The 13,059-nt window shown below is 37.5% G+C and overlaps 1 protein-coding gene across 1 annotated transcript; it reads right to left on the bottom strand.

Annotated features, from left to right (window-relative positions):
* Nucleotides 1-550: 550 nt before the first annotated feature.
* Nucleotides 551-11,742, bottom strand: LOC130086777 (tripartite motif-containing protein 16-like protein). Its single transcript, XM_056252969.1, has 7 exons — nucleotides 11,129-11,742; nucleotides 9,835-9,848; nucleotides 8,837-8,926; nucleotides 8,497-8,730; nucleotides 2,011-2,170; nucleotides 1,524-1,571; nucleotides 551-1,282 (listed from the first exon to the last, which is right to left on the bottom strand). Exons 1-7 carry the CDS (start codon nucleotides 11,691-11,693, stop codon nucleotides 762-764), a joined length of 1,632 nt encoding a protein of 543 aa, XP_056108944.1. The 5' UTR covers nucleotides 11,694-11,742; the 3' UTR covers nucleotides 551-761.
* Between the last annotated feature and the right edge of the window lie 1,317 nt (nucleotides 11,743-13,059).

The raw sequence follows: 13,059 nt of genomic DNA, 5'->3' as shown, positions 1-13,059 counted from the left end.
TACATTTTTAATTACATTTTTAACCCAACATTTGGGTTTGTCCATATTTGACCCAACTTTGGGTTGAAACAACCCAGCATTTTTTAGAGTGTCAAAAAGTACAGTAATGACAACTTACAGTAATAAGGTGAATAAATTGTAAACTGTACTGCAAGTATAGTATTGTACTGAATATTGTATAGTATTGAATGTCTGTATATTCAGCACTTGCAAACTGTGAAAATACAGTGACCCAACTGCAAAAGCCAAAAAGGTTACAGTAAAAAACTCTAAATGAAAAGCATGTTACAGTACACTCATAAGAGTTGAGCAACTGCAAAATCAAGGTCAGTGAGAGATTTATTCTGCTTCAGCATCATGTCTTCATGTTGGTCCGGCCGGAGGACTTTGTCCACATCACAGACAATGTCATCTCTGCAGGCAAAGGGAAAAACCCTAAAGCCAGATCCAGCCTTGACAACACTCTCCACACCTTGCTCTTTCTCGTCCCCATCCTCTTCCTCCTTACACCTCTTATTCACATACTCTAAACATATACCTCTTACTCTTATACACATACTCTTCCCCCTCTCCCTCTTATATTGTTTCCATCCATTGTTGGATCAACATTCAGTGCAACATTTTGAGTCAGTTTTAGCACTGACACTTCACACTTTGCATGAACTGAATTAAAATAAGAGTCGCTGTATCTCACTGCAACTGATTTATCGTGGAGCTCAAAATATTATGGGTAAAATCTCACTGCAATCTATTCTGAAACATCAACACAGTTTCACTGATGATCCAGAACCAACAGCAAACCCAGGATAGAGCGGCTGAGTGAATGTGGTCTGGACTGTGTGGATGAGGCTCATTGTGTCAGAGACGCTGTAGAAGGACAGAGTTCCTGCACTGTGATCCACATACACTCCTATTCTTCTGCTGGAGGACACTGCACGGATATCAGTGCGTCTGTTATTGTGTCTGAATGAGTAGCTGGAGGAAGAGCAGTCCAAACTCCAGGACTGATCATTACCTCCAAACCAACGCTCATTACCCAATCCCTTCCTGCTGATGCTCTTATATGACAATGATATAAACACACGACTCCCAGTCCACTCGATCTCCCAGTAACAGCGTCCACACACACTCTCTCTACACAACACCTGAGAATAACTATAAAATCTGTCTGGATGATCAGGATACGGCTGCTCTGTGCCAGTGTCAGAAATCACTCTGTTCCTCTCAGATAGATGGATGAGTTTATTCACTGTGTTCAGATCCAGAGTGAGCTGATGGGAATCTGGTGGAGAGAAAACACACCAGAAACAGGAATTAAGAATCTATCTGATCTTTTAATGTATCTGAACTCGTCATGAATCAATGTTCAATGTATTAGCAGCGTCTCAGTACAGCTGAGCAAATATCCAGTGTAAATCATTATTAACATGATCAATTATAAAGCTCTTATATCATGATTTATTTCTCCTTCTACATGAAAAACATTCATTGAGTTTTTTCTGCTTGTTTTCTTAGTGACTCACGTTGTAGGAAGTCGTTCCTGGTCTTGGGATTCATGTTGGTGAAAGTGACTGAGGAAATAAACAGACATGAACAGTGTGAAGAAAACTGACAAGAAATACATTAATTTCTGAGACATTTCTAATATGATGTTGACGTTGTATGATATACTAATTTCTGAGAGCAGATGAATCTCCAGGGCCCTGATTTATAAAACACACATGTCGGATTAATCTTAAATTCTGTGAATTTCATCCTACGTCATGTGTATATAAACAATTGTTCCATGATGACAGGTTCTGTATTTCTGAATCGTCAAGGGATATTTGTGGCCGTTCTGTAGGTGGATTTGATGCACTTGTTCACATTGCACTTGAATTTAAGATGAACTGTGATTTAGAAACTGAGATGCATATAAGGACAAATCGTAGGAATATTTCGGAAACTGTTGTACGTTCAGATTTAGGATCTTTCTACCCACATCTGTATAAACGAGGAGCAGGACTTTACCTCCGTCTGAGATCTTCTTGAACTCCTCTTTGCAGAAATCCTCCAGTTTGTCTATCAGGTGACGGATAGATTCTCTCATGCCATCAAAAGAGGAGAGAGAACCGAAGGGAACATCGGGTTCGTCTGTAGATTCAGGAGGTGCTGAGAGAGACTGGAAACTCTACAGAAAACAGAAATTAAAACTTATCAGCTCCACACTTCAGCTAATAACCTGCACTACTATCAGATCTGTTGTTTACTTGACTTCTCTTCATAACTCGCCTCAATCCAGCACTTTCACACAATCAGCCACATTCTTCTCAAATTCATTATTTAATGCTACATTAAACTGTCTTATCTAAATGTATATTAAATTCAATTAGCTAATATTTGAAGACCTCCGATGCAAAAGCCTCTAAAAGCCACCTATGTCAAAAATGAGATCATAATATTGAGTGAATGCTCTCCGCACATAGTATAGCCTACTCTCATCAAATACTTTCACTTCAAACTCACCAAATCCCAGCCTCAGCTCATTCAGAAATGCCAGTACTTGGGTAGAAACCTATACATAGGAGCCTGATAAAAATGTTAATATTAAACAAAAACTTTAGACGGACTTGGAGGCTTTTGAATCTGAAGTCTTCATTTAGAGAGCTCTTTGACCAACTTAAGTAGGATTTAAGTATCTGTATGTTATTTCATAATTACTTCTATTGTCATTGTCAAAAAAAAAAAATGATGTCATTTCTATTGAAACTTATTTGTTTAATTTCAAATATAATATTGAATACCCTTACAGAAAAAACACATGAATTTCACATGTTATCACATGTTTTCCACATGTGCCCACATGTGACCACATGTGACCACATATGCCCACATGTGACCACATATAAACAACATGTCATCACATGTGAACAATGTTTCACCACATGTGAACAACATGTCACCACATGCAGTAATGTTCGACCACATGTGAACAACATGTCACCACATGCAGTAATGTTCGACCACATGTGAACAACATGTCACCACATGTGAACTTAATGGAACACGTGGCACATGTGGAAAACATGTTATAGGTAATAATGTGGAGCTCATGTGAAATATATTTGCACGTTGTAATAGGTTTTAACATGTGAATTATGTTACCACGTCACAAATACTGTACATTTTTAGCTTCAATAGCCTTTTTCACACAAAATGCATAGAACATAAAGCTTATAATGCATGTGTATATACTAACACTTATATACACGTATAGTTTTTAATGAGTTTTTGCAATACTTTTATTTCAACACTGTTTACCATTTCTAAAGCTATATTGTAAATATATTTTACATAATCAACAGTATATTATATTTGATATAATCAATAGGCTACTGCAAGCACGTTTTCAAATAAAATAAAGTGGATATTAAACTTTTCATTTTAAGTGCTGCATGATTTTGACGTGGTTTAATCAATGCCGTGCGCGTGAACTTTCGAGTATTTCAAACACTGGAGCGGCCGGCGCGCAGAGTTGCCATGGAAACGGCGCGGGACCACTGCTACTGGTAAGCAACAAAACTCCCTCTCTCGATGTTGTTTAAACTTTTCACGGCTTTTTCCAGGTGAGATTAGTCTCTAAAATCACACGAATAATACTCACAACTGTTTTTGACATTTCTCTTACTTGTAATTGACACGATTCTGTTAAAAATTTACATGGTGTAGTGTCTTCGGAAAAAGTCCGTTAGGATCTCAACCGTTTTCTGAAGAGGTAGCAGCTAGCTAGGCTAACGTAATGTTAACTCGGTTGAACTTTTATTTATTAAAGTTTGGGCTTTTAATCACCTCTTATGTGTAGATGAGAGGTTTTGTAAAGGTTTTACTTGGAAGTGAGCTAATTTATTTAACACAAACGTAAACATAACGTATCGGTGATGTTACTTTCAGGAGCAAGAAAATTGGCTGAAACTAACGTTAGCTCAATGGTAACGTTAAACACATTTTGATTAAAAAATGTTCTGTGATTTCAGTAGTAACAAAATAACCCATAACAGAGAGAAAGCTCCACGACTTCAACATTTCTGGAGAAAGCTGCTGCCGGAGAAGTAACGTTAGGACACAGGTGAGCCGAGGAAGCTCATTAAATAACCTCATTTTATTTCTCAATTTGTTTTTTTAAATTGTTTATTTTAAGAAGGTTTTGACATCCAAACGAAGTTACACCGTATGAGCAAAATTAAATGAATAAGTAAACCCAAAAACAAATTCTGTTATCCTAGTTAAGAAATTATATTCTGTATATTCTTTAAATTCTTTCTCTTTTCTGCATTTCACCTCTGCTGTAGCTTCTTTCCTTTCAATAAACCTGGCATTGCATTGTTGGCTCAGTGACAAATGGCTTGTTGTGTTCTTAGATCCTTCAGTGCTGATGCCCTTCAACGGAGCGGAGTGGAGCTGATCTTCATCTCTAAAGCACTATTGATGAACCATATGATTAGTAAGTAAAACGCCAAACATACACTAATGTCAAACATACACTAATTGTCTTGGTACAAATGTTTATGTCTCTTTCTCTTATGTTCACCAAAAAACATTAAAAACAATAATATTGTGAAATAATATAAATAAATAAAAACTGTTTTCTATGTGAATATATTGTAAAATGCAATTACTTCCTATGATCAAAGCTGAATTTTCAGCATCACAGCTTCACATCATCCTTCATAAATTATTCTAATATGACGATTTGATGCTCAAAAAAACATTTATGATTATTATCAGTGTTGAAAACAGTTGTGCTGCTTCATATTTTTGTGTTTTTCAGGATTATTTGATGAATAGAAAGGTTAAAATAACAGCATTTATTTGAAACAGAAATCCTTACTCTCTCTTTTGATCAATTTAATGCATCCTTGCTGAGTAAAAATATGAATTTCTTCTTTTTTTTCTGTTCATTTTTAAATCTATCATTGACCCCAAATGTTTGAACATTAGTGTAAACTACCCTTCATATGTTTGTGGTCTATTTAACAATGAATCCTGGAGGGGAAAAAATGGTTTAAACTGTTACAATGGTTTACACAAACACATTAATCAGCACAACTGTTTTCAACATTGATAATAATCAGAAATGTTTTGGATGTTTACATGGTAAGAATGTATAGAATTCAAATATAAAAAACACTGACTCGTTAGGTCATGTTTACTCATTAAAGTCAGATGATTTCCTATTAATTCAATAGAATATGGTGACTTCAATTTACATGACGTCATGAGCAATCAAGTCATTTATATAGATCAGTGAGTAGTGCCCAGCATATCCAAGTCCACTAAAGGAGATTTCTCACATTTTACCCCTAAACTCTGGAATATGAAGGTAAAAGAGTATCAAGACTCGAGCATGAACAATAAATACTTGTATGCTAAAATTTACACTCACAGCTCCAAAGTGAAAACCTCACCTAATATGCAATAACGTTGAAAAGATCACGGTTTCTGTCCTGACGAAAATGTTCTATTTTTTATTTTATTTTTTGCTTTGCAGAACAAGTCTGTGACTGACTTAATGAACCCAGTTGCTTTGGATCATGCTCAAAGATGTAAGGGCTACAAAAAGTTAACCAGAACTCTTATGGACTCCATCTTCTCTTTCGAAGAGATGGCAGCATGAACGGAAAAAAAGGGGTTGTTGGTGAAAAAAGAGCCTTGACCTACAAAAGGTGCAGCTAATAATTGGTAAGCATGTCTGAATATCTTTTATCAATAGTTATTATATATGACAAGCGCTGAGCGCGTCCGTCAGCGCCAGCCATAGCGCGGAAAGCACAGTTTGAATCTGACAGTTATGTCACTTCATGTCAAACTTGTTTTCAAATTTTAATGTAATCAATCTCATTTCTTACAGACCATGTCAAAAAGAGGCACCCAGGCATCGGAGGCACTGAGATCAAGGTCTGCATGGCACAAAAGTTAAAAGATCTGAGGAGACGAGCAGAAAGGTAATATTCAGACGATCCAACATCCAAGTGTGATCCCCATGTGGTCTGTTCACATTTGCGAAACCGACATGCGCGAGGACTGATGACTCAGTTTATTCCTCAGTCTACATTGTGATCTAATCACAAACTGTCAATAGTTTTTTTTATAAATGAGACGCACCACTCGTCTTATACAGTTGTTTAAGCAAGATGTATTTCCATAGCATATTTACGTAAAACGTTTAATGACATAATAACATTACAAATGAATAATAATTAATTATTAAGCCCCATAAAAATGCTTTTCAGAAACCTACGGGGTGACGTCACGGACACTACGTCCATATTTTTTTTTACAGTCTATGGTTTGCACTGCCCTAATCTTTGATCTTTTTCTATCCCAAAACAGGATGCCTGCTGCAGGAGACACAAAGGACTGAGACAACACACTTTCACAAACGCACACCACACACACACACATGCGCGTATACCTGCGTTTTTTGCGGCTTTTTATGTATAATTTTAATTTGGTTTTGCTTTGTTTGTTTTAAACATTCAATTTGTATTGCATATTTTGAAATGAAATAAAAAGTGAAAAAAATTTTTTTTTGAATTATTTGTTTTAATGTTGGGAAACATTAGGCTATAGAGCCTACACAAGAACATGGTAGGCCTACCGTTTTCTGTGGTATATTGCTTAATGATTTTTACATGGATTTCACATGAAGTTACAGGTTTACATGGTGTGTAGCTTTAACATGGATTGTTGATGGGTTTCAAATGTCATTCTATGGGTTTCACATGAGATATTTTACATTTCACATGATATCTCATGGGTTTCACATGTGATTAAATGTTTCACATGGGAATTTTACGTTTCACATGTAAGCTCATGGATTTCACATGGGAATTTTGGGTTTCACATGCAATCCCATGGGTTTCACATGTAATCACATGGGTTTCACATGCAATCACATGGGTTTCACATGCAATCCCATGGGTTTCACATGTAATCACATGGGTTTCACATGCAATCCCATGGGTTTCACATGTAATCACATGGGTTTCACATGTAATCACATGGGTTTCACATCCCATGGGTTTCACATGTAATCACATGGGTTTCACATGCAATCCCATGGGTTTCACATGTAATCACATGGGTTTCACATGCAATCCCATGGGTTTCACATGGGAATATACATGGGTTTCACATGAAAATGTTCCAAAACCACACGTTTCCCATGTGCAAATTACCTTTAACATGTGCAAAGCACATGTGTTCCACATATTTCACATGTTAAATTTCACATGTGCAAAATCACATGTCCACGTTGTCACATGGGATCACATGTGTTTTTGCACATGTGAAACTCATGTGGTTTTTCTGTAAGGGTACCCTACAGTTTTAATAATAATCAAGTACTTTGCATGTGCTTTAGTATGTTAGTACTTCTTTAAAGCCTGACAAAAAATTATTGAAACATAATGATTTAAAATGTACAAATTCAAACTTTTATTTTGACATTATTACAAAGTGCACTTTTTAAAAGTCTTAAAAACAGTTCTCACATAGACACTGTTTAATTAACTTTGGAACTTGTTAATGTTTTGTAAAGCAGTACAAAGGCTACGAGTAGATTGACCATCATATGTAACTTTTGACTGGTAAGTGGCACTGAAACTTCACAAGGTCTCTTAAGGATCCCAAGTTTAGGTTTTGTTTGGTTTTTATAAGCATTGTTAATATACAGCCTCACTTTCTGTTTGGAGTCTTCATGGACAAATTCATCAATGCGTTAGAGGTAAACAGTCATGGACATAAAAATCAATCTTATCAGCTTTGAAGATCACCTGACCCAATTTGGAAACAATTTCTGTAAAATATTGTAGGTGAAATAAAATATTCCATTAAAATATTTGGGGGTGGATATTGATACCATCGAGTTCACTGATTTCATCAGGACAGAAGAAACCAGAAGGTGAAATGAGATAGTTCACCCAAAAATGAAAATTAGCCCATGATTTACTTACCCTCGAGTCATCCTAGGTGAATATGACATTCTTCTTTCAGACGAAAACAATCAGAGTTATACTAAAAAATGCCCTGGCTCTTCCAAGCTTTATAATGGTAGAGAATGGCTGTTTCTGTTTTGAAGTCCATAAAAGTGCATCTATCCATCATAAAAGTGTTCCACATGGCTCCGGGGGGTTAATAAAGGCCTTCTGAAGCGAAGCGATGCGTTTGTGTAAGGGGGGAGTAAATCATGGGATAATTTTCATTTTTGGGCGAACTATCCCTTTAATATTTCATTGTAAATTTCCCAGGGCTTTGTAAGCATCATCTCTTTAAATAGAAGATGATCCACTGAGAGTCTGACTGATGATTATATGACAACACAACACTTGACTGTGAATCTGACTGAATTCCTGACAACATCTCAGTCAACGGCTCATTCTGCTCGCATGAAATGTTCCTCTGTCATAGCAGGATCTTGCTCAAGTCTATGATCCTGTTCTTCTAGATCTCTGTTACCTGCAGAAAATGGACGTGATTGTGTGTGTGTGAAAGCTGCTCCAGCTCAGCGTCTCTCTTCCTCAGATCATTGATCTCCTGCTCCAGTCGCTCCAGTCGTTCTTCACCTCGACTCACTGCAGTCTTTTCCTGATCTCTGATCCGCTGCGTGACCTCAGAGCGGCTTCTCTCAATGGAGCGGATGAGATCAGTAAGGATCCTCTCACTGTTCTCCACCGCTGTCTGTGCAGAATGCTGTTAGGACACACATCACAATCACACAGTGGCTTCAGCAGGACTGAGGCGAGACGAGTGAGTCCAAACTGAGACGTCTCAAACTTCTCTTCTTCTCCAGACTCACCTTATGAGACTCCACAGCCTCTCCCAGCTGCTGAATATCTTTCTGTCTCTGCTGGATTCTCTGACGGATCTTTATCTGCGTCTCCTTCAGCTGTTTCTAGAGGACAAACCAATTACAGGAAATGACACATAAAACTGTTAGCACACAAACATTAAAGCTACATGAATCCAGAATTGGTAAAGTGGGTAATGGTCTTGCATGGTAGGTTTTTACTGTCATGGTTCAAACCACTGATTCATGGTTTCCTGAAAAAAATGTCTGTAGTATTTCATCAGTGCCTAGTTTTATATCATTAGTACAATAACCTCACGTAATCAAACCTCATTGGTTCTTGCACGTCAGTCACATGACTAAACATCATGATGTCATGACACAAACACCAGTGAAGTTTGATGTTTTTGATGTCCTCATATTTGATTTGGGCTCCACATACATGAGTTGATCAATGATTTGATTTGATTGATGAATCAAAATTTGGCTATTTTAAAAGTAGCATACTTTTAAAAAGTGTACTTATTGTGGAAATAATATAATTTAAAAGAATATAATTGTGAAATAAATGTGAACTGAACGTAATGTTTTCAGACATGTAATTGCATGTTAATTATTAAATTAAAATGTGTTATAAGGTTAAATATAAATTTAAAGCACTTAGCTGAACTTAAGAGTGACTTTTTGACCCACTTAAGGATTTAACGTAGGATTTAAGTATGTCATTCTTATATTAAATTTACTATTAAATATTATTAAAATGTACTTTAAAGTAAAACTTAAGTAAAACTTTCAATTTTACATTATTAAAATTTACTTATAAAGTGTACTTATGAAAAAGTTATGGAAGTTTGGTCTCTTTAAGTGCACTTAAAAGCCATTCATTTAATTTATATTATATTATATTATCTGATTACTTTTATGCTTTTTTCTTCTTTTTGGAGCTTGAAACTTTTGTACCTCATTGACTTTCAATGTACACTCACCTAAAGGATTATTAGTAATACGTCCTGTTGAATTTCTCATTAATGCACTTATCTAATCAACCAATCACATGGCAGTTGCTTCAATGCATTTAGGGGTGTGGTCCTGGTCAAGACAATCTCCTGAACTCCAAACTGAATGTCAGAATGGGAAAGAAAGGTGATTTAAGCAATTTTGAGCATGGCATGGTTCTTGGTGCCAGACGGGCCGGTCTGAGTATTTCACAATCTGCTCAGTCACTGGGATTTTCACGCACAACCATTTCTAGGGTTTACAAAGAATGGTGTGAAAAGGGAAAAACATCCAGTATGCGGCAGTCCTGTGGGCAAAAATGCCTTGTTGATGCTAGAGGTCAGAGGAGAATGGGCCGACTGATTCAAGCTGATAGAAGAGCAACTTTGACTGAAATAACCACTCGTTACAACCGAGGTATGCAGCAAAGCATCTGTGAAGCCACAACACGCACAACCTTGAGGCGGATGGGCTACAACAGCAGAAGACTCCACCGGGTACCACTCATCTCCACTACAAATAGGAAAAAGAGGCTACAATTTGCAAGAGCTCACCAAAATTGGACAGTTGAAGACTGGAAAAATGTTGCCTGGTCTGATGAGTCTCGATTTCTGTTGAGACATTCAGATGGTAGAGTCAGAATTTGGCGTAAACAGAATGAGAACATGGATCCATCATGCCTTGTTACCACTGTGCAGGCTGCTGGTGGTGGTGTAATGGTGTGGGGGATGTTTTCTTGGCACACTTTAGGCCCCTTAGTGCCAATTGGGCATCGTTTAAATGCCACAGCCTACCTGTTTCTGACCATGTCCATCCCTTTATGGCCACCATGTACCCATCCTCTGATGGCTACTTCCAGCAATGTGGTTTCTTGAACATGACAATGAGTTCACTGTACTAAAATGGCCCCCACAGTCACCAGATCTCAACCCAATAGAGCATCTTTGGGATGTGGTGGAACGGGAGCTTCGTGCCCTGGATGTGCATCCCACAAATCTCCATCAACTGCAAGATGCTATCCTATAAATATGGGCCAACATTTCTAAAGAATGCTTTCAGCACCTTGTTGAATCAATGCCACATAGAATTAAGGCAGTTCTGAAGGCGGAAGGGGGTCAAACACAGTATTAGTATGGTGTTCCTAATAATCCTTTAGGTGAGTGTATAGACTAAAATGTATGAGACATTCTTCAAAATAACATATTTTACATTCCACAGAAGAAAGTAAATAAATCCGATTTGGAACAACATGAGTAAATGAATACAACTTTAATTTCTGCGTGAACAATCCCTCCCGGTTCATACCTGTCCTCTGTGCTGCTGTTGATACAGTATTGTGGTTTTTATGTTCACACTCCTTACACCACAGACAAATGCATTGTTGATCAGTAATACAATACATGTCTAGCTCTTTATCATGTTCATGGCAGATCATGTCCTGCAGTCGTCCAGTGGCATCAATTACTTTGTGTGGCTTACGAAAGTGAAATTCCTCATGACGGTCAAAATGAGTTTGACAGTAGGATTCCTGACACACCAGACAGGACTTGACGGCTTTGTATTTTCTTCCAGTACAGACGTCACACTCCACGTCTCCAGCTCCAGCGTAACAGTCAGCAGGACGTTTAGTCTTCTTCAGTTTCTCCACCATGTCAGCCAGAATGGTGTTTTTAGCTAAAGCAGGTCTTGGACTGAAGGTCTGTCTGCACTGAGGGCAGCTGTAGACTCTCTTCTCATCCTCCTGATCCCAGCAGCCTGTAATACAGATCTTACAGTAACTGTGTCCACAGTGGATGGTCACTGGATCCTTCAGGAGATCCAGACACACTGGACACGTGAACTCATCCTGAGAAATTCTGGCTTCTGCCATTTTACTGCATGAATACAGAGAGACACAAACACACAACAGCTCAACAATAATTCAGTTTCAGTTTCCCTGAACTGAGGAGTTGAAATAGTTTCCTGCTTCTGTGTTTGAGTGACGTGTGTAAAACAGGAGTGTCTGTAAAGCAGCTTCCTCATTCCTGGTGAAGGAGAGTCACTTTACTGCTGTGTTTATGTGCTCTTCAACTGGAGTCGAAAACATCGTGATTACGTGTTCTAAGCACATGAATCAATCAATCAATTAAATTCCATGTTATACAGTAAATTCTTTTTTTTATGACTCATTTCGTCCTTGTTGGGCCTTACTTTCAGTTTTATTTGCAGTAGTTTGCACGCGAATCATATGCATGTAAAAACTCATTTTAAAATTGCACGACAAATACAATGTGTGCTAAAGAGACGCATTTCATGAGATCAGGCTGGGCAATGACATGTCATATAGCCTATAACACACTCGCACACGTTTATTTTTTAGCATTGTTGGGAGGAGTAAAATGTACATATGTAGTTTCAACAACCACATGCATTTAGACTTGTCTAGTTTTGTCTGGAATGCGGCCCAGACCTCCTCCTGATGTGGTTTGATCGATCGGATTTAAATCCGTCTTGAATGCGTATCGCCAGGTATTTAAACAGGCCCAAAACCACGGAGCGGTACTCATTACAAGCGCTCATGGTCTTTTACAGTAATGATATTTTGGCGCAACATCCTCTAATATTTTTATCTAGAGCCAAATGCGCTTCATTTAAGCACTTTCCGGCCCATGCGTGTTGCTTTCTCCCGATAAACACGCTAAAGCGCCGCATTAGAGTGTTTCTGAATTGCTAAAACACATTTCTAGAAACCATCACTCACTTTCTCAAAACCTTAAACACAAAACCAAATTTTCAATCCACATTCAGGGAACCTCTGACTCTTCTGGCAAAATCAAACAAGTGCCTCAAAACCATTTTACCTGTGCTCAAAATCAAACAATGCTTTCAGATCATACACACAGCAAGTCAAAATTATAAACACTGTATCATTCATTAGACACTACATAAAAAAAAAATAAGAAAAAGGAATCCAAAGCATACAGTTATAGAAAAAAGTATATTGCAACAAAGTAAACTAATTTAGCAATTATGTAAAAAGTAGCCTACAGTAATGACAACTTACAGTAGTAAGGTGAATAAATTGTAAACTGTACTGCAAGTATAGTATTGTACTGAATATTGTATAGTATTTAATTTCTGTATATTCAGCACTTGCATACTGTGAAAATACAGTGACCCAACTGCAAAAGCCAAAAAGGTTACAGTAAAAAACTCTAAATGAAAAGCATGTTACAGTACACTCATAAGAGTTGAGC

Source organism: Rhinichthys klamathensis, unplaced genomic scaffold, assembly GCF_029890125.1.
Source record: "Rhinichthys klamathensis goyatoka isolate OS25496 unplaced genomic scaffold, OSU_Roscu_1.1 h1tg000099l_1, whole genome shotgun sequence".
Lineage (NCBI taxonomy): Eukaryota > Metazoa > Chordata > Actinopteri > Cypriniformes > Leuciscidae > Rhinichthys > Rhinichthys klamathensis.
The sequence above is the reverse complement of the archived record's forward strand: the minus strand, read 5'-3'. Positions and strand labels throughout refer to the sequence as shown.